Source organism: Podarcis muralis, chromosome 10 (assembly GCF_964188315.1).
Source record: "Podarcis muralis chromosome 10, rPodMur119.hap1.1, whole genome shotgun sequence".
Taxonomy (NCBI): domain Eukaryota; kingdom Metazoa; phylum Chordata; class Lepidosauria; order Squamata; family Lacertidae; genus Podarcis; species Podarcis muralis.
The window spans coordinates 22,814,044-22,836,027 of NC_135664.1; the positions used below are offsets into that span (position 1 = coordinate 22,814,044).

Here is a 21,984-nt window from a genome sequence, read left to right on the forward strand (position 1 = left end):
TCTGTCCCTAGATGTGCAGAATTATTAATCATGTATCATGCTGACATTAATCACGCTGCTGAAAAGGGAGAGACACCTCTCTACTTGGCCTGTAGAAACGGAAATAATGAATGTGTCAAACTCTTGTTGGAAGCTGGAGCAGACAGAAGTGCAGAAACCTGTGTAAGTCTTAAAAGCCCATTTTTCAAAGTCAACATTTCAAGAAGAGCAGGAGTGAGCTGCTTCAGAATGGTTTCGGTTGAGGCATATATTAATAACCCTAACGGCTGCATTGCTGTGTGTCAAAATGGCTTCTGTTGAGGCATTTGTTCATAATCTTAACTGCTGTAGCGCATGAAATCCTTTGGAATTAATGGAAGGTTTCACATTTATATGGTTGTGTGCCGTTGTAAAATGCCTTCAACTGCATTCAATTATTTATTTCCCCATAAGATTTCTGAAATAATTATCTTTCCTGTCATCCTGCCTCACAGACTTGAAATCTGAAGCAGTTGTTACTCACATCCTGCTCCTATAAGCTCTTGTTTTCCATGATGTCAACTTCATTAGAGATTTTTCTTGTCTCTGATTCAAAAGCTAGGACACCTTGCTTAGGAGAAGATTGCTTTTGTTCTTCCTGCAGAGGAAACAGTCTACAAAGGGGTGGTAAAAAAACCTGAGGATTCTTTTGGGTTTTTTTAAAAAAGGAACTTCTGAGAGAGTAATAGATCAGACTAAATAAGGAAGATTCTTATTCTATCTTTGAAATTAACATACAACAAATGAATATAAAGAAACTGACACCTCACTGTTGTTTGGACTTTGGAAGATGCAGAAATATGTTAAAAATATAGGAGCAGAAATATTTTGTTCCTAATAACAAAGAAGCAGATAAATCATCCCAATTTATTACCACCCGCCATTCCTATATCCATATATCAAATTACGTTTCCAGCTAAGGACTCATTCATATGTTTTTAAAGGAATGATTTCAGTGCATGAATATTATATAGCAGTGGTTTTAAAACACTGTACTGTTAGGGCGTTTGTTGCACAACTCCTACAAATTTTGCTGGAGAGTTCAGGATGTACTCTTGGTTCATATCATCCTTAGCTATCATCCCCTGAAAATTAGGCAGATATCTTAAAACATGTCCAGTACTATTTCTGTGCTTCTGGGGGAGTGATGGACGTGTTGGCAGCATTTGGACGTAAGAGTTCTTTTTGGCGTATTTTGACAGGAAAAATTCTAGCCTCCTCCATTGCCTCTTCTCCTCTAGTGTAGCCACAAAAAGGAGATTGGGAGCCTTCACTTCCAGTTTGGATTAACCACAGTTTAGCGATATAAACCTTAAACTGTGGCGAATCTTACCTATGGTTTATTGAAAGAAGCCAGCTTTGTAAACTACAGTTTGCAGGGCCCTGATGAAATGGCAAGCTGTGATTAATCAAAACAGAAGCACAAACCTCTGGATTGCTACAGAGGAGACTGGGGCATGGGGACACACAAGCTTGGGGTGTATCATGTGGCCTCTATCTCCCAAGAAGTTAGTCTACCATTATCCCTTTTCTATCAAGAAACATTTGCTAAGTTTCCAGTAACACAGTTTGAAATTCAAAGCTATAGGCACATAAATTACTCTTGTTGCTGATGTGACAACATACTATGCTTGTTCAAATTATATTTAATGTATTTTTAATCTTTTATTGGAAGCAGCCCAGAGTGGTTGGAGAAACCCAGCCAGATGGGCAGGGTATTATTAATAATAATAATAATAATAATAATAATAATAATAATAATTTGCCCATTACATTCAATGGAGCATACTATACATAAAATTTGGGGTAATATTTCCAATGTGTCTCTCAGTACTGACTGAACTGTCCAGTGTTAGGTTGGATGGGTTGTTGCTCTGTCACTATAAGTATCTGCGTATATTGAGTGAAGCATTTGTTTCCACTCAAAGACGTGGTAGAAGATCACAGCAGAAATCAGAGAGCGAAATAGAAATGTGAAATGGAACAGAAGCAGAACAGGTTCTGTATTAAAGGCATCGTGGCTTCGGATTCATTTGCATAAGGCTGAAGATCTCTGGTTTGTAAATGCAGCTTTTATCATAGTCCTTGTTAATTTTGTGAACAATTTCATCCAGAAATGGTTCAGAAACATATCTATCACTCATTGTGCCATTTAATAAGCAAAGGTCCCTAGACATGCCTTGCTTAACAAGACAGATTTGGTCAGTTTGGAAATGATCTGTGGAACAGGTGGTTCAAAGATGTTTATACATGCCAGCCCTAGGGCTGCCTTCAGAGAGCACTTTATTCTGTTTCCTCACCTGATATTTTTAGGCTTTATGTGATCTTTCACATGTCATAACAGCCACTTCTGGAAAACTAGTGGAATCTCGTGGACATTTAGCTCTCATATGTTAATTGCTTCCAGAGAAAAATCTGTTTGCAATCACAGTAATCTAGAAAATCACAGAAGTTTTGCATTTCCCCAGTATTTATGGATCTCACCACTGCTGCTCACATGATGAAATTTGGGGCAGTATCCCAGCATACAGTTCTTTCCTGTTGTTTTCATGGGGAAGAGAAGTGCACATGTGCATAAGAAGAAGAAGAAGAGTTTGGATTTGATATCCCACTTTATCACTACCCGAAGGATTCTCAAAGCGGCTAACAATCTCCTTTCCCTTCCTCCACCACAACAAGCACTCTGTGAGGTGAGTGGGGCTGAGAGACTTCAGAGAAGTGTGACTGGCCCAAGGTCACCCAGCAGCTGCATGTGGAGGAGCGGAGACGCGAACCCAGTTCCCCAGATTACGAGACTACCGCTTTTAACCACTACACCACACTGGCTGAGGTTGCAGTTTCAGGATGACAAATCCAACAATGCCCTCCGGTGTGAATAAGTTTTAGCTCAACCTGGTAGTAGATCCATCAAAAAGGCCCAGTTCCATAACACAGCAGGTCATGCAGTGCAAAAGGAACATTAGATACTGGGAGAGAAGCGCTAGCATTATAACCAGGAAAACTAATGCAATAATCCCCATGTCTGAAGTCCCATGTGGTCCTCCATTCCTACATCTGTGCCCTAGGTGGGCTACAAAAGTTGGTCTTTTTCATATACTGGGTAAGCAGCAGTGCTGTTTTCTGGAGAGCAGGGATAAAACTGGATGTTGAAAATATTATAGAGGGGTTCTTGTAAGCCTGAATAATTGTGTTTCATTTTATACGTATGAGAATCTTTGCAACACTCTGGCACTGCAGTCCTGTACCTGTTTTCCTGTTCATGTTTGTTTCAGTTGAACAACTGGTAGGAATACTTCTGAGTAAGCATGTGTGGGATTATACTCTTGAGTCTGCTGCCTAGGGAATTTGACTGACGTATGCTACAGGGGTTAAGTCATCCGTGTTAAATTAATGTCATAATTTCAATCTGTGTCCAAGTTAAATTGATTGTGGGTCAGTAGTTCATTTCTCGAACCATGGATCAATAAGTTCTAAGCTGCAGGCCTTGGAAGGTGATCTATTTAGAAGCAATGCCTCAGAAAGAGCTCTCAGAAATCTCTGATCCAAGCAGGTGTAATGCAGTTGATAACAACCCAGCTGCCCTCTCTCTAAATAGTCCAGTTCCACTCTTCTCTTTCAGACTGCTGATTTCTTAACTGGTGGTGGTCCCTGCTCACCACCCCCTGTCAGATCCTTGCTTTGCTTTATGTGAAATCGCCTGTGATGCGACACTTATTTACACAAAATATACGTCTTGCCAGAATGCAGACCAGTTTCCATGGGCAGGATTTCATGGCCATATGCCAGGGCTACTCCTGCCATTAGAAAGAGGGAAGCTTCCGCCTCAGGCAGTTGATTCTGGCTGTCATGTAAGGACAGCATACTGCTCGTTATTTAATTTATTATTATTGATTTTTTTTTACTGCCAGAGGGTGGGAGAGGCTTTTGCAGAGTTCTCTGCCACAGATGCCAAAATACATTGACAAGCCTTAAGTACTATGCAGCATGGTTTGGTGGGGGGTGAGGTGTCTGCACAGTGTTCGAAACCCGCATTGTTCTAGGTGCATTTTGTGACAGGGAATTTCATTAGTGCCAGCAGTTTCTGAGCTCTGGGAGCAGTGCTGCGCCTAAGATTTCAGATTAAAACTGCAGAGTGGAAGGAAAGGGGGACCTTTTTCTGCCTCCCCACTTCCAGCTGCCCTTTGAAGACTAGAGAACAGACCCTCTTAAGAATATTAGGGGAGTAGGCAGGGGATGGACTAGACCATGTGAAAAATGAACATAATATTTTAGCTGCAGTTCATTCATTTTCAACTTTGTATTATTGTTATTTAAAAAAAAAAAGGCGCTAGACATTCTAGTGTTGCGCCCATAACTTAGGTTTAAGGTGCCATTTAGCTCCTAGCTTTCATATCTCAGTTTCGAACACTGTGTCTGCACCATTTGGTGGTCCCCTGTAAAATTTCTTGGGCTAGCCTTGCTGTAAAGCAGGGCTCAGCAAACTTTTTCAGCCATGGGCCAGTCCACACTCCCTCAAACCTCCCCCTCAGTGGGGAGCCGGACTATATTTTGGAAAAAAAATAACGAACCAAATAACCCAGAGATGCATTTTAAATAAAAGCACACATTCTACTCCTGTAAAAACACGCTGATTCCCGGACTGTCCGCAGGCCGGATTCAGAAGGCGATTGGGCTGTATCCGGCCCCCGGGCCTTAGTTTGCCTACCCATGCTGTAAAGGATGGCAGAGAAGAATAAGAGTGATGTGTTTTCCTTTCATTAACATTTGGTCAAATGGGGCAGTGAACAATTGAACCCATTACTACTTACTTTTGTTTGAAACCAAGACCCACAAGGCCGTAAGGAGTTGGTCTGAAAGAGTATAGATGTAGATATATGAATTTTTTTACTACTCTCTTCTGTGTTTAGAATTGGGTTCCCTAAAAGCAGGGAAATGCATTAGCAAAATGATATTCTCATTGACCCTGTAGGGGCTGGGGAGAGAACTAGTACTATATATACTTTCAAAATAAGGAATATTGGAAGTAAGGCACGTGCTTACAATTTGTTTTGCAGTTAAATGAAGTGGGGGGGGGGACTGTATAGTGAGCTCAAATGTAATGATAACTTAGAGGGGGAAATAATAATAAGAAAAAGATACAAGTTTGGATGTTGGTGATTCCAAATAAATACATCAAAAGAAATTAAGGACTGAAAATGCTTTTGCAGAGCAGCTGTGCTCGCTTTGTTATGCTAATGTAGGAAAGACTTAATACCGCACAGAGCTAAAGAGGTGTGCTTATATAAAACTGTACAGATTTGCTAAGAAAGGGATAAGACGTCTGAGAAAACTCCAGTAACAGTTACATCAGCCTTCTCTGCCAGGGTCTTTTTATGTTTTGGTATCATACTGCTAAAAGCATCCTTTGGAAAGGATTGACCCCACTTCTTTCGCCCCCCCCCCCATTTGTGAACCCTCTCAGTCTAGAAGCAGGAACATCCACCAGCACTGTTCAGAGGAAGAGCTGAAGTACTTCACACCCCTTTTTTCATTATGTACCAGTACATACAGTTGTCTGAGGATATAACAGATGGGCTGCCTTTGTCAAAACATTTACAGCCAGACACTATTGACTGCTTCAGATAGATAGCAGACAGCAGGTTTTGCAAAACACATAAATTTCGTAAATATCCATTCGGCAGGCTGAAGTTGTTTTTGAGCTCCCCCCGTTTTTTTGTTTCTGCAGGATGGCTGGACACCCTTTCATGCTGCTGTCGATGCTGATAATGTTGACTGCCTAAGATTTCTTATGTACTACGGAAAGCCGGAAGATGGAAACTTTGTGAATGGAGCAGATGCTAATTCGTGCCTCTTTGACTTGGAGTGTGGGGTTGACAGCTGTAACCGTAAAGCAAAGCCCATTGTTTCTGCAGATCTCATCAACCACGCTGACAAAGACGGCTGGACTGCAGCCCACATAGCAGCGTCAAAAGGCTTTAAGGTCAGTCAGCCTGCCTAATAGATTGTTAAGTGCGACGTGGTATCAAGATTAAGTCACTGTTCCACTGGCTGTGTGTGCGCGACTGATACAGTCAATTCTGTGTTTTTCACATTCGTCAAGGAGTTTATAAAACAATGAGGAAAGGGCTGATAAAGCTTTTTTTTTTTTTTAATAGACTGCATAGCAGGTGAGGAAGATATGAAAGATGTTCCTAGAATACGAGCACTGGAAATATTAATAGACAATAAACTGAAAACAGTTGAGATCATTCCATTAGACTGTTTGCCAAAAGTTTCAGGACAAGCACATAGAAGTTCTTTTTTCTGACAGTACACGATTAACATATGAAAGTCATTGTCACAGGAGATGGTTATGGCCCACGAGAATTGACCCAGACCAGATGTTCTCATTGAGGCCATTGTAAAACTACACTCTCATGGTTGACTCCATTTGTTGCATTGGTACCAGTGCCAGATTAAACCCTGTGGAGGCCCCTAGGCAGTCGAAATCTCGGTGGGTGGGGGTCGCAAATTACCGTATTTTTTGCTCTATAAGACTCACTTTTTCCCTCCTAAAAACTAAGGGGAAATGTGTGTGCGTCTTATGGAGCGAATGCAAGCTGCGCAGCTATCCCAGAAGCCAGAACAGCAAGAGGGATTTCTGCTTTCACTGCGCAGCGATCCCTCTTGCTGTTCTGGCTTCTGAGATTCAGAATTTTTTTTTTCTTGTTTTCCTCCTCCAAAAACTAGGTGCGTCTTGTGGTCTGGTGCATCTTATAGAGCGAAAAATACGGTACCTCCAATACGTTTTTGTAAATTTCTCTCAAGATCAGATCAATATTATTTAGATCCGTTGCTGCAGGGTGTCAGGCTTTGGGGAATCTGATCCCTCCCATGGTGGCAGCCAAGAATCAGAGAAACGATAAAAAATCTTACCAAGCAATTTATTCAATAATTCACAGAGAGCGACAAGCAATGCAGCCTTCCCTAAATAATGGCATAACTCCAAGTAAAGTCCCACCCCCCTACGTCTCCCCTATTCTACGTCACCCCTGCGTCGGCTAATCTGAGCTTTCTGCTGCTGAGCTCTCTGTTCTACTACCCTCAATGAAAGCATGGTCCTGAGGGGCGGGGTAAGGAATGCTTCCCAAAACACTGAGTCTGTCAGCTATCTCTCCCCGGTGCTTCTTCTTCTTGCTGTTCCTCTTCCAGTATTTCCCAGCTTCTGCCCTCTGCAGCCTCTGAACTTGCCCTTCTGCAAACCACTGTTCTAAATCTATACTGTCCTCCTGTTCTCGGGAAGGTTCAGAAGAAGGGTGGGGGCAATCCCCACCATTCCTCCTCTGTCTACATCATGTGAGAACCTTCACGTCAAGATGTCTCCTCCATTAGGGTTGATGGCAGTCAGTGCTATTTTTCTAGACAAGACGTGCCAGAACTCACCATGAGCGCCTCCCTCATTATCTTAGAATGGCAGTGGTGCCTACCTGATAATTCCAGTGAGTCCCCACTAAAAAAAGGGCCCTATGGTGGCAGTGGTGAGGGCAGTGACAATCACAGATTGTGAAACATATGCTGCAAAGGTAACATATGGATTGGACCTTGGGTGATTTTGGAAAGGTTTACACAAACCCAAGGAAGATAACAACAACTTTATGGAAGATATATTAATGGCTATTGATAGCTCTTAACCATAAGAAGCAAAAATGTGACACACACACACACAGAGAATGTCTGGGTCTCAGATGCTGGGATTAAATAATAGGATTATTATCACCACCATGCCTTGGTACTTAACTTCACATGCCTATCAGCAGAACGTTCTTAGGTGAACGCTGTTGAAAACAAAACTCTAGATTATATTGACCTTTGGATATGATTTAGCTGATTTAGCATTGTTTTTAGCTGTCCACTACAGCTGGCATCACATGATATCCTTGGGGGGAAAGACACCTGATAACAGAAGCCGATTTTGCAGATTGTACAGTTTGCAGCAGATGGCACAGTTCTTGTGGCCAGTGGGAAGCTTCTAGCTATGATTTAAGTTAATAAATTTAGATCAGATTTATAACCATGAACTGGTTTTCATTAAGTGGCTAATTCAATTATAGGCACTAAGCACTTGGAAAGGAGAAACATGCGTAGGGAACCCCATCATTCTCACTTAGGAGACATCCACATAGAGCTGGGGGAATCTTTTTCAGCCTGAGCGTTACATCCCCTTCTTGAGAACCTTCCAGGGCCCACATGCCTATGATGGGCAGGGCAGAAGCAGAAGCAGGCAAAGCAATACTGTACTTGTGGGTTTCACCTTTGCCCAGTAGGCTCATTTCTTCACATGGCTCTCTGTCCTCCCTCCAGGTGAGCAGGAAGCTTTATAAGAGTTCAACGGCACATTCTGGCCAGGCAAAAACATTCTAGGCAGGGTACACAGCAGGGCAGGTGAGGGTGTGGCTGAGGACGGTGACTTCCATAGTACCAAAAACATGGCTGGGTGCATTAGCCATTTCACCCATGCCCTGTCGGAAGATTACAGTTGCAAGGCACGAATTTTATAAGGGCAAGGCAGTCCCTTAGGCTACCCGGTTTACCTTTAAATGCTCAACTTGAGCTGCATCCAGGAGCATTTTAGCAGCCAGTGCAAGCTCCCTCAGCAGATGTTTTATACGATGTTGATGGGATACCTCCGCCAACAACCTAGCTGCATTTTGCACCAGTTGCAGCTTCCAGGTGAAACTCAGTAGAAGCCTGATATAGAGCATATTGCAGTAATCCAGTCTTGAGGTTGCCAATGCAAATCGTAGCCAAGCTCTCTTGGGCCAGGAAAAGCCTAAGCTATCTTCTCAACTGAAGCTGGTAAAAGGCATTCCTAGCCACCGAGACCACCTGCACCTCCAGACACAAAACACCCCCACACTTCATCCTTGCTCCTCCCGAGGGAGTGCAATCCTATCCAGAACAGCTAACTATATCCCGGACCATTCACCCAGAGAGTCTCTGTCCTGTCAGCGTTTAAATTCAGTTTATCAGCCCTCATCCAGTCCAGAGTTTGCATAGCCACTCCCAATTCAGATTTACATATTCAAACTAGGAAAACATTAAATGAGGGGATCTCCTGGTCAAGGTTTTCCCCATCAGAAAACCAAACCTCTTAATAGATAATTTCTCAGTGTTTGGAAGTATGTATTTTAAGGGCTGAAATGAGGACACTATAAAAGCTGCATCCAGGTAATAACTTCGTTTCAGCTCAAGCTAATTCATTGAAACCCTCCTGCTCTTATCTTCCCAGAGTTGCCTAGAAGTCTTGTGTAGCCACGGGGAACTAGAGGCTGAGAGGGAAGATAAATGCAACCAAACCCTGCACGATGTTGCCACCGATGACTGCAAGCAGCTTCTAGAGAATCTGAGTGAGTAACAGCCAAGTCATGAATACGTGGAAATTTCTGGGAAAGCGGCAGATTCTGTGCAGCGGCCAAGCATTGCCGAAAAGCCCATTGCTGTAAATTGCATATTGTTGCGTAGTTGTATGTTGCTAATTCTCGGGTATACTGGGGTATGTGTGTGACAGAGAGATGTAACCTTGGCAGAATATCATTTTACTGCCATGGAGACTACGTCTGAATTGGAGACTGCTCCTAAACAGACAGACAAAATGGAGTCTGCTTTTGTAAATGGGAGCTAAAATTCCCTACTGCCACATGGCTCTTTCGATTGGGTCCCGCATCATCCAGAAGGAATCTGCCTTGTCAAAGTTTTATAGTGTTACCTTGGCATCACTTTTAGGCAAATATAGTGCAGGCTGACTTTTTTTTATTGTTGCTGTTGTTGCTATTATTTACCACTTTTGACCATTCTCTACATTTGGTACAGCATGCCGCTGTTATGTCCATTAAATCGTGTGTCACCATTAAATCCCATTGGCTTGAGAGTGAGTGGTTGCATAAAACACCTTTATTATTTCATTTATCATATATTCAGAAGCAGCTCACCAGGTGGAACTGAACCACTGACTACACCACCTTTAGGGGAAGTGCAAAGGTGGTGGGGATGTTGGCTTGGTGGAATGCAGAGCCAAGCCACTTGCCACACCTATTTCATTGCTAAAATGACCCAATGGGATTCTACAGCACAGAGTTAACAGCAGCTCACAGTCCTTTGCACAAGGCCTCTCACTGAGATCACACTGAAGCTGGAATCCAAAGCAAACTTTTCCAGTGTTATCCACTGAACTGGATCGCTAGGGCAATTCTGCCTGGTGTCTTCCATTCAGTTTGTAATGCTAACACTTAACTTTTTTTTTTAATATGCTTTTTATTAGTTTTCTTACTTAACAAGCGCACACAAGAAATTAACAAAAATGATAAAATAATAACGAAAAAACATCCATATATCCATACGTTCTCACAAAAGAACTTATGCCACCATGTTCTTAATTCCCAATTCCTTATCTTCCCCATTAGACTTCCGTCTTCCTCAAAGCGGGTCTGTCTTATTATCTGTTTAATAAACTGCTTCTTTAATCATTTCACCATTTCTTTTGTTATCTGAATACTGTACTTATAATCCATATTGTGGTTTGTGAAAATTGATCAAAGCATGTCCAGGTTTTAACTTGAGGGCACTGGTTTTATATATTATATATACTTTATAAATTTCCCACTCCTTTTTGAACTTTCGGTTTGGCTGTCTCCTAATTGCCTCCATCATTTTTGCCAGTTCGAGATATTCAGATAATTTATCCTGCCATTCCTCTTGTGTTGGTACTAATTCTGCTTTCCAATTTTTGGCAATTAATATTCTTGCTTCTGTTGTAGCATATCATTCTTAAAACTTAACTGTGAGCATGTGACATCTCTCTGGAAAAGGCAGGCACTTCTCCCTCCACTAGGGGGGTCTCTTATGTTGAAAGCGAAAGCCCATTAGGTATATACCAGTCCTGCTTTGGTCCCTGTCAGCTGTGTGGTTTGGCTGTGCACCAGAGAGAATTTCTGTGCCATATTTATGCCGTGGAGATTGGATATGCTGAGGCAGCTTATCTGGAGCCCTAAATTAGCACCTACATGGATGTGTCCCCAGGGTTGGATCTCACATGGAACTTTAAATGGAAGTGTTAATAGAGTCGCACCCTTTAACATCAATTGAGGAGCATGGAAGTAGATTGTTTTCCGCCACTGAAGCAGGAAGAAGAGTGGATTTTGCAACACAGGGATCTGTGCTGGAGAATACCGCTTAAGAGAGCTTTTTCTCTGATAGGCTTTCCACCTTCCTGTCTTAAACCGTAGGCATTTGGCATCCCATCCCGCTTCACAGCACAGCAAGATTTGGAAAACAAAATGGTAATACTGTATTACCATTAGAGGTGGGAGTCAATTTCCCCTTTTGTTCCTTTGTTTTAGTTTCTGCCACTTTTGTATTGGTTTTTGCCACTATTTATTTATTTATACCACACCCATCTGGCTGGGTTTCCCCAGCCACTCTGGGCGGCTTTCAGCAAAAGGTTTAAAATACATTAAAACATCAGCCATTAAAAACTTCCCTAAACAGGGCTGCCTTCAGATGTCTTCTAAAAGTTTGGTAGTTATTTTTCTTTGACATCTGGTGGGAGGGCGTTCCACAGGATGGGTGCCACTACTGAGAAGGCCCTCTGCCTGGTTCCCTGTAACCTCACTTCTCGCAATGAGGGAACTGCCAGAAGGCCCTCGGAGCTCGACCTCAGATGGGGGTGGAGATGCTCCTTCAGGTATACTGGGCTGAGGCTGTTTTAGGGCTTTAAAGGTCAGCACCAATGCTTTGAATTGTGCTCGGAAACATACTGGGAGCCAATGTAGGTCTTTCAAGACCTGTGTTATGTGGTCTCGGCGGCTGCTCCCAGTCACCAGTCTAGCTGCCGCATTCTGGATTAGTTGTAGTTTCCTGGCCAGTAAGAAGTAACAAGAAAAAAAGCCATTGTTTTATTTGACATAATAACTCTGAAATGAAGGAAACAAAGTTTAAAGCTTGCCTTCTGGTTCCATGTAAAAATAACTTTTGCAATTGTTATGCAACTTATAGTATACCTTTAGTTATTCTGTAGCAACCATGAAAACATACTTCTTCCTGTGTGGTCCCAAATTGAAAACAACATTTTTTCAGACATCTGCACTTCAATCTCTTGAGTACAGTTCACAGGAGACCCTTCAGATTTCAGTATGGAAAAAAGATTTCAGCACTGTTTGGAGTGTGCAAAAGCCTACTCTTGGAATCACAGAAGATAAAATGCGAACCAGCAGTATATTTTAATACTATTTTGTTGTGAATACCGGATGCCTTTTTATACTTCATAATAACTATAGCATTGAGATCAGAACAGAACAAAGGGACACATCATATTTCTACCTTACTGCATGTATAACTAGTACTTAGGCATTATAATCAAGCCATTCAGAATGTTGAACCTGCGATTTGGCCAGAGTATAACATAATTATAAGCTAGAGCCACCCGCAAATGGCTTCTCAAAATTGTCCACCCTATTTGTGGGCAAAGAAACCGAGAAGAGCTTTTCAGCAAACCTCTCCAGAGAGAGGGAGAAATATCCAAACAGTTTATTGAGGTTTGGGGCTCATTAGCACAGTTTTTCCTTATATATTTCTTATTTTTCGCATCTCGTAAGGCGATGGAAGAGGGGTAAAGTCAAACTGTTGGAGGGCTACAGCACCTGCTGTGGCTGTAGAGGCCGCTGTGGGAGAGATACTGTATATTTTATTGCAGGTGAGGTAGATGAAGGCATCCAGTTTTGATGGTGATTGTGTGTGTGTGTGTGTGTGTGTGTGTGTGTGTGTGTGTGTGTAAAATGGTAGAAAACCTTCCAAGAACATTTTTCAAAATGGCTTTTTTTTTGTAGAAGGGCGAGAAAAAGAAAAACCTTAGCATTTTCCTCTAACGATGACTTATGAGAAATTTCAGCTCAGCTCTAGTATAGTTGTATGTGGGCTAAAGCACAGCACAGAGGAGAGACTGCCTCCGTGCTTTCCCTGTTGTAAAGATGATGAATGCCCAGAATACAAAGAATATGAAGGAAGGTAGAAAGAATAGGTAAAGAACTGGCAAAAGATGAAAGCATGCCAACGCTCTCAAAATGCGTAAGAGGGCGTCAGAAGTGGGGATCTTTCTTCCCACATATGGAAACAAGGCCAAGAACTAGTGGAATTCAGCAGACAGGTTTTTAATTAAATGTTAGAAAAACAGTCCTAGCAGTTTCAGAAGTTGAATAAGTGATTGTGGAATCATTCGAGTTTTTTTAACTGAGGCATTACTCTTCATGAAGGTTGTTCGGAGTTATTTAGGTACTGGGGTATGATGTGTTTGAACTGGCAGTTAGAGCAGTCATGCCCAGGTGGTCCCTTTATAAGTTGTTGGCATTTCCACAGGTGGTGCAGAAATAGTTATTTAAATGCCATCTGTCTCCATGACAACCATGCTAACAGCAACGTTATGGACTGCATCACCTTTCTGAATTGGAAAAACCATGTGTGCAGGAAGGGAGCCCAGTACCAGCAGTTCAAACGCAGGTCCATTAATTGGCAGTCATAACACCTTATCAAACATAATCTGAATCTACCTGTACCATCAATCAAATTTAAAATGAGATCAGCATGGATTATACTCAATAACAGGAATTCTGAAGTGCTGTGGGGAAGCCTAAAATACTCCCCTATGATTACTTTGGAGTAGTTCAGACCTCATGGAAACCAAAAGGTGGACACAATTGTTCTGTTGTCACACATGATGGTCATTATGCAAGCCACAAACTTTCGTACATAAAAGCCTTTTCTGTGTGTGATGTATTGATTCAATCACAGACACTTTTTGAGGTTTCCCTACAGCTAGATCAAATGATAAAAAAAAGGCTATACAGGAAACAAATTTGAATTTATATTCTATCTGATGGAGCTACCAACCGTACCCAGGGATTGCATGTTGCTTTTGAGATGTATGGATGAATACTCATATTTTTCTTTTATTAATTGTAACTGTGTCATTGCATCTAGATTTTGCTACATTCAAGTTCTGCCATTCTATTTAAACAGATGCTCTGAAAATACCTTTATGGATTGCACTTAGCCAGGTGGAGACAGCCCATTGTGGTACAGATGATCTCGAAATGGAAAACACTATATGTGTGTTAAACATCCGCAAGCAGACAGCATGGGATGATTTTTCAAAAGCAGTGAGCCAGGCAGTGGCAAACCATTTCCAAGCAATCACTTCTGATGGATGGAAGAGCCTAGAAGACTTGACACTTAATAACACCACGGAATCCACCATCGGCCTCACTGCAAGCAGTATATTATCCATCAAACTTGGTATCTATTAGCACTCTTAGCTTTGTAGAAAAAGAAAATTCCTCTATGTTTTGGGTTACATGGTATGCAACAAGTATCTTGGCTAAGAGCGTTGTACTGAACTCCTGGTGTATTATGCAATTGAGGGGATGCGGGTGGCGCTGTGATCTAGACCACTGAGTCTCTTGGGCTTGCCGATCAGTAGGTCGGCGGTTCGAATCCCCGCAACAGGGTGATCTCCCGTTGCTCTGTCCCAGCTCCTGCCAACCTAGCAGTTTGAAAGCACACCAGTGCAAGTAGATAAATAGGTATTGCTGTGGTGGGAAGGTAAACGCCGTTTCCGTGCACTCTGGTTTTCGTCACGGTGTCCCATTGCACCAGAAGCGGCTTAGTCATGCTGGCCACATGACCCAGAGAGCTGTCTGTGGACAAATGCCAGCTCCCTCAGCCTGAAAGCGAGATGAGCGCCGCACCCCATAGTTGCCTTTGACTGGACTTAATCATTCAGGGGTCCTTTACCTTTTCTTTTTTACCTTATGCAATGGATTGATGGAATATAACGAAACCCATTTGTTCTCTGTATATACTTACCCAAAGGCCAAAATCGAGCCATGATTAAACAAGTAAATGCCAATACATTAACTTTGTGCCCTCCAGATGTTTCATTATGATATTAGTATGCCACTTTTCAGGACAAAGTGCTCCCAAGGTGACTCGCAATTTCAGTCAGAGCACTTAGCATACCTTTTCATGTGGTGTGCTGAGGGACTGAGTGAGTAGGGAAGTGTTTAATACATCTTTTGAAATGGTTTGAGGCTAGCCGACAATTCTGGAAGCCTTATTTGTTGCCTTCTATAAAACTACATTGTATACAGTAGAAGAAGAGTTTGGATTTGATATCCCGCTTTATCACTACCCTAAGGAGTCTCAAAGCGGCTAACATTCTCCTTTCCCTTCCTCCCCCACAACAAACACTCTGTGAGGTGAGTGGGGCTGAGAGACTTCAGAGAAGTGTGACTAGCCCACGGTCACCCAGCAGCTGCATGTGGAGGAGCGGAGATGCGAACCCGGTTCACCAGATTACGAGTCTACCGCTCTTAACCACTACACCACACTGACTCCCAGTACCTCTCTTTGGCTGGGTTTGCACCTCCGTCCAAACTCCCAGTGCCAAAATAATGTGCCTCTCCTGTCACTCAGACCACACAATGGCCGTCATCCCATCCCGTTCCCTTCTGCATCCAGCACAATTCCTCATCACCCTCTGATGACAGAGTATAAATGCTTTAAATAAAGAAACAAGTTGGGCATGTAAACCAAGAATTCCCTTAGGCTGCATCTGATCTGTCTGGGTACTCTGCGCAATGTAGAAAAGGGCAGTGGACCTTCTGTTGATGTTCGTCCCTGGCAAATTGGCCACACTCTGGAGCCAACTCTAGACTTTCAGTATAAGCTTGTTTTTCTTAGTCCCCTATGTCATGGTAGCTTTTAAACATTACAGAATAAGAAAGGTGCCATAAGGTGCCATATTATGCAACCTTGGTAGGTAAAGCCAGAAGTGGGGTGAAACTTGTGTCCTTAGTTTGAGATACGACATTTCCAGGAATCCAAACGAATTGCAAATTCCTTTTTTTTTAAAAAAAAGAGTAGACATTATTGTTTAATAATAATGATGATAACTTTATTATTTTTGTACCCCATCCATCTGACTGTGTTGCCCAAAGCACTCTGGGGCACTATGTAAAGCTTTTTAAAACACTAACGGTTTATATTTCCATTAAATATCCATTAAAACTAACCAAATTTAAATTCATGTGACATGGCATATACAAGTGTCTTCAAATATAGATGTGTTGTGTGTTTGTGTATATAAGTATGACCGATTTCATGTTCTTCTTAACAGGCAATGTTTCGTGGTCAATAGGTCAGGCATTTCCTCAACCACCTTGGGAATTTTTGAAAAGGAATCAGGTGGAACATATAATCATATTTTTGCTTGGTAAGTATGTCTGCTCCTGCTTTGGCTTCACATATTTCCCAAAAGGAGTTAATTTAGGCCTCTAACCACTGTGGAAAGCAGAGTGATCGGCTTTCGTTTTTAAAATGGTGTTGCTTTTGTAGTTCACCATTTTTGCCATTAAAAAGGTAAAGGGACCCCTGACCATTAGGTCCAGTCGTGGCCGACTCTGGGGTTGCGGCGCTCATCTCGCTTTATTGGCCGAGGGAGCCGGCGTACAGCTTCCGGGTCATGTGGCCAACAGGACTAAGTCGCTTCTGGCAAACCAGAGCAGCGCATGGAAACTCCGTTTACCTTCCCACCGGAGCGGTACCTATTTATCTACTTGCACTTTGACGTGCTTTTAAACTGCTAGGTTGGCAGGAGCAGGGACCGAGCAACGGGAGCTCACCCCGTCACGGGGATTCGAACCGCCGACCTTCTGATTGGCAAGTCCTAGGCTCTGTGGTTTAACCCACAGCGCTTAAGAAAAAAGCACAAAGTCATTTTGTTTCCTTATTGCTCCAGCTAGCGTCATGTGCCACTTAACCTGGGACTAGGCTCCATTAAGCACAAATATATTTACTTCTGAGTAGACATGTGCAAAAACCACAGCAGAATTAAATGTCTGTGCCTCTTTGTAAAGTCTGCACAATTTGCATCTGGCCAGGCTGGGAGTACTCTTGAACGTCCCCACTTGTATTTATTGTGTGGCAGTAATTATAGAAAATAGCTTCTCTGGAGTACCTGATCTAGGGAGTCCAACCACAGGAAAGATTCATCGTGGTTGGTAGGATGAAAGAAAGAAAGGGCAAATTGCAGAGATTCCAAGGGCAAGAAAATGAGACAGAAGCAGGGAATGAAAGTGCAGCAAGCTGGGGAAAGCAGAACCTCTTTAGGACTGCAGGGATCCCTATAGTCTGGTGTCCAAAAAACGTGCTCATTTATCACAGCTCTGGCTCTGTGCAGCTTAACCCCCCACAGAGCTTAGGGTTGTTTTCTTTTGTATCCTTTCCTTTAAAGGTCCTCAAGAAGGCTGTCTGCACAGTGTGACTTATACATCTATGATCCATCTTCAGACGCTGCAGAATTACCTCAGGCTGGTAAGGATCAGCTTAGTTCTGCCTTAGCAACGTTCATCTCTCTCCACCGAAATCGTTTTGTAAAAATTAACAAACTTCTTGTGTTTTCTAACTGTTTGGGGGACAGTCTCCTGAGCTGTGCCCTTCTGCAGTACTCTCTAGAAGGGAGCCAGTGCTCGAACCTCTGCAACATACAGATTTTTTTTCCACATTTGTCTTCTCTGCCAAGAGCCGAATACGTTATGGACTGATTCAGATAACCAAGTTTCTCATGGATCTGACCATGATGACAGAACCCATGTTGAAGTGGGAGTAAAATAGTTGTGTGACTGCACCCTCAGTCCTCCTCTTGAGATCTTTTAAACTACAGTGGTACCTCGGGTTACATATGCTTCAGGTTACAGACTCCGCTAACCCAGAAATATTACCTCAGGTTAAGAACTTTGCTTCAGGATGAGAACAGAAATCGTGTGGCAGTGGCGTGGTGGCAGCAGGAGACCCCATTAGCTAAAGTGGTGCTTCAGGTTAAGAACAGTTTCAGGTTAAGAACGGACCTCCGGAACGAATTAAGTACGTAACCAGAGGTACCACTGTAATGGGCTCCTGGTTGCTTTTGAGCAATTGGAATCTTTTATCGCTATGTCCCCACTACGACAAGTGGTTCCATTCTGCTGCTCTGAAAAATGAATTAGCGAAGCAGCCACTCTAGAAAGGCACAAAACAGTGTTGGCACAGAATATTTTCTCCCGGTCTATGGGCTTTGAAGAATGCAAGTCTTAACTCTTATTATCTTGCTGGTTTTCTCTACCTGTGCCAGAATGCTACTGCTTTCTTAAGGCTATAAAGAGAGCCTTGCTGGATCAGTTCCAAGGTCCACTTTGATCCGGCACCCTGTTCCCAAAAAGTTGCCCGGGTGCAAAGTCCACAGACGAGCTGTGATGGCAACCAGCCCTCCCATACCAGCAAATGTGATTCAGAGGAGCATTGCCTCTGAACATGGGTGCTTCATTTACCATATTTTTCGCTCTATAAGACGCACTTTTCCCCCTTCAAAAATTAAGGGGAAATGTGTGTGCGTCTTATGGAGCGAATGCAAGCTTCTTGGCTTCAGCGATAGCAACGCGAAGCCTCCGAAGCGCAGAGGGAGAATTCCCCCCCCCCATGCTCCAGAGGCTTCGCGTTGCTTTCGTTGAAGCCGCCTGAAGCCACCAGAGCACAGCGGGAATTCCCACTGCTCTCCGGAGGCTTCAGGCAGCTATCCGCAAGCCTTCGGAGCGCAGCAGGAGTTCCCGCTGCGCTCCGAAGGCTTGCGGATAGCCGCCTGAAGGCTGGATAGCCGCCTCCAGGCTTCGCTTCGCTGGAGAGGCGCTGCACAGTTTTCCTTCTCCGCACAGCGTCCCTTCAGTGAAGCAGGAAGAGAAATGGAAGGGGCTCCGTTTCTCCTGCCGCTTCGCTGAAGGGGCGCTGAGCAGAGAGGGGGAGAATTTTTTCCCCCTGTTCTCCCCCTCCTATGGTCCGGTGCGTCCTATAGAGTGAAAAATACGGTAACTATCAGGGCAACAGAACTGACATGTAACAGCAAGATGGGGAACTAATTCTCAGACCCAAGGGCTACGTTTCTGGCCCCCTGGACTGCACCATCCTATTGCCTCCTTCACCAGCCCTTCACATGCTTTTGCCAGGCTGGAACGAGTCACATTATAACATTGTGAGTTGCATTTGTTGCGCTCTCTCTCTCTCTCTCTCTCTCTCTCTCTCTCCTTTCACCTCTAATTCCCCACCTACCGCTGACAGGTTGTCCTTGAGGGAATGCAGACCTCAGCCTGCAAACAGGTCACCCTTCCCTGCTATAAAGCTTCACTAAAGTTTCGTACACCGAGTTCACTTACTATAAAGTTCCTTTTACTATCTGTTTCCACTTAAAAGCAAGGAAGCAAAATTCTCAGGAGTGGCAAGTTAGCCTTCAAAGGACATGGCTATTACAGTGGTAGAGAGCTAATTTAGTCCTCTTGGAATTCAATTTGTAAACTTATCTTCAGAACCCTTTACAGGTAGTTACGTTGCTAGGAAACTGAGACACGAGCGTTAGATTTCGTTCCGGGAATAGCAGCACAGGAAACGCAGAATACTTGAAAAGCCCTCCTCTGTAGTTATTCTATCCAGATACATAGATTTTTGAAAAACCACCTAAATCATGCTCACAGTCCAAAGAATTGCACGGTTCATTCTGCGCAGCCAAGGGGATTCTCAAATAGCAGGGCTGCGCGCCATTGCTTTTGACACTTGGTAAAATGTCACAGGGATCTACTGGTTAAAGGGGAGAAAATGCAACAAGTCTGCTGAGCAAGTCCTTGGATGAACCCAAAGTAGCACTTTACATCCTGGCATCTTATATTAAATGGCATTTTGATTTTCTGTTTCAGGGGTAATAACTGACTGGTGTCTTTATTAACATTCACTCCAGTTAAGACATTATACAGTACAGTGGTACCCCGGTTTAAGAACAGCCCTGTTTACAAATGATTCGGTTTATGAACTCCGCAAAACCAGAAGTAGTGTCCCGGTTCGCGAACTTTACCTCGGTCTAAGAATGGAAGCCGAACGGTGGAAGGGCACCGGCAGCGGGGGCCTCATTAGGGAAAGCGTGCCTCGGTTTAAGGATGGTTTCGGTTTAAGAACGGACTGAGGTACGACTGTACCTCAGGTTACAGATGCTTCAGGTTACAGACGCCTCAGGTTACAGACTCCGATAACCAGGAAGTAGTACCTCTGGTTAAGAACTTTACCTCAGGATGAGAACAGAAATCGCGTGGCAGTGGCGCAGCGGCAGCGGGAGGCACCATTAGCTAAAGTGGTACCTCAGGTTAAGAATGGACCTCCGGAACGAGTTAAGTTCTTAACCCGAGGTACCACTGTACTAAGAATCAAAAGCATCATTATAGGGGCACTCATCCTTCCAGACTTGTGATGTAGGGATGGTAGAATGGTCCTTAATGCTTTTATGAACCCTGAATAGAAACAGAGCAATTAACTGTTATCATTTTATAAGCTGCTGGCTGTGAGCATTTCCCCCCCGCATTGAAATGGGTACCAGGTGGCCACCCGTGTTCTAATTACATTTTTCAAAATCTGTAAGGCTGCAATCCTACATAGCAGGTTCTTGGGAGCAAAGTCCCTTTTAATTCAGTGGGACTTGCTTTTGAGTAGACATCTATGTGATTGCACTATAAGCAATGTCTAAAGAACAATAAACACCTCTTTTCATTCATTTTAAAATAGGCCTGTGAAAGTACATATAAATATTACTGTGTTTATCTATAGGTGGAACAGTACCGCAATATTATCTTCCATGGTCCAGAAGGAAGCTTGCAAGATTATGTGGCATACCAAATAGCCCTCTGTATGAAGGTAAGAAGATAAAACTATACAACATTTTGGCAGGGGGCATGGAGGGTGGGTAGAAGGAGCCTATTATTCACCTTTGCTGAATTTGTGAACTTTTAACACAGCACAAGCAACTGGCTGCAGGATTCAGCTGTGAAATTGTCAAAGTGAAGATAGATTCTGATTTCTCTAAGGAGCAACTTGCAGAATTATTCATCAACAGCGGTAAGATGATTTTAATAAATCAGCGGAGGCTGGGATTAAAAAAAAAAGAAGGCTTACTTGGAATGATGTTTACAAAGGAAATAGTACACCAAAGCACTTTGTGCATCCTATGGCATATTTTTAATCTAACTTTTCAGAAACTCCAGAGACAAAAATTGATGTTGTGAAAAAGAGACAGAGCCTAAACTGAAGACAAAATTTAATGCCAAGCTTTGAATAGTTTTATTTTATATCTCTCCTGACAGATGTGAGGATAGGTCTGGGATTTAAAAATGCTCCCCCCTCCCCGAAAAAATTATTATTATACAATTATTATACATGATTTGGAAATATTTAATTCATATGAATAGCATAAAATGAAATGAAATGAAATGAAATGAAATGAAGGTAAATTAAAGTTGTTTTATAGGTATTATAAGGGATAGGCAGAATTCTCTCAATATTTCATTCCCATACTGAACCTCATGCGTCTACATCCCTCAGGATTCACCCAGAGTGTTTCCACCTCTAAATCATTCTTCACCAATGATTATAGGAATAACACTCCCAAAAGATTTACAGGCATCTCATACGTCTGTCTAGCACAGGCATATGCAAACTTGGCCCTCCAGATGTTTTGAGACTCCAGTTCCTATCATCCCTGACCACTGGTCCTGTTAGCTAGGGATGGTAGGAGTTGTAGTCCCAAAACATCTGGAGGGCCAAGTTTGCCTATGCCTGGTCTAGCAAAATGAAATAAAGAACAAATGATGATGACGTGACTCCCCACCAAGTTCATCACTGACTACAGTGGTACCTTGGGTTACATACGCTTCAGGTTACATATGCTTCAGGTTACATACGCTTCAGGTTACACACTCCGCTAACCCAGAAATAGTACCTCAGGTTAAGAACTTTGTTTCAGGATGAGAACAGAAATCGTGCAGCGGCGGCACGACACTGCTAAAGTGGTGCTTCAGGTTAAGAACAGTTTCAGGT

General features: G+C 42.9%; 1 protein-coding gene across 3 annotated transcripts in view; it reads left to right on the forward strand.

Annotated features, from left to right (window-relative positions):
• Positions 1-21,984, forward strand: part of CTTNBP2 (cortactin binding protein 2) — a 112,172-nt gene that overhangs the window by 63,641 nt on the left and 26,547 nt on the right. For all 3 annotated transcript variants that reach the window (XM_028747697.2, XM_028747698.2, XM_028747696.2), the window contains exons 7-14: positions 12-162; positions 5,744-5,998; positions 9,287-9,404; positions 14,065-14,340; positions 16,223-16,318; positions 17,339-17,418; positions 20,719-20,805; positions 20,907-21,006. In XM_028747697.2, the coding sequence (XP_028603530.2) occupies positions 12-162; positions 5,744-5,998; positions 9,287-9,404; positions 14,065-14,340; positions 16,223-16,318; positions 17,339-17,418; positions 20,719-20,805; positions 20,907-21,006 (1,163 nt within the window). The remainder of the gene's footprint in view (positions 1-11; positions 163-5,743; positions 5,999-9,286; positions 9,405-14,064; positions 14,341-16,222; positions 16,319-17,338; positions 17,419-20,718; positions 20,806-20,906; positions 21,007-21,984) is intronic.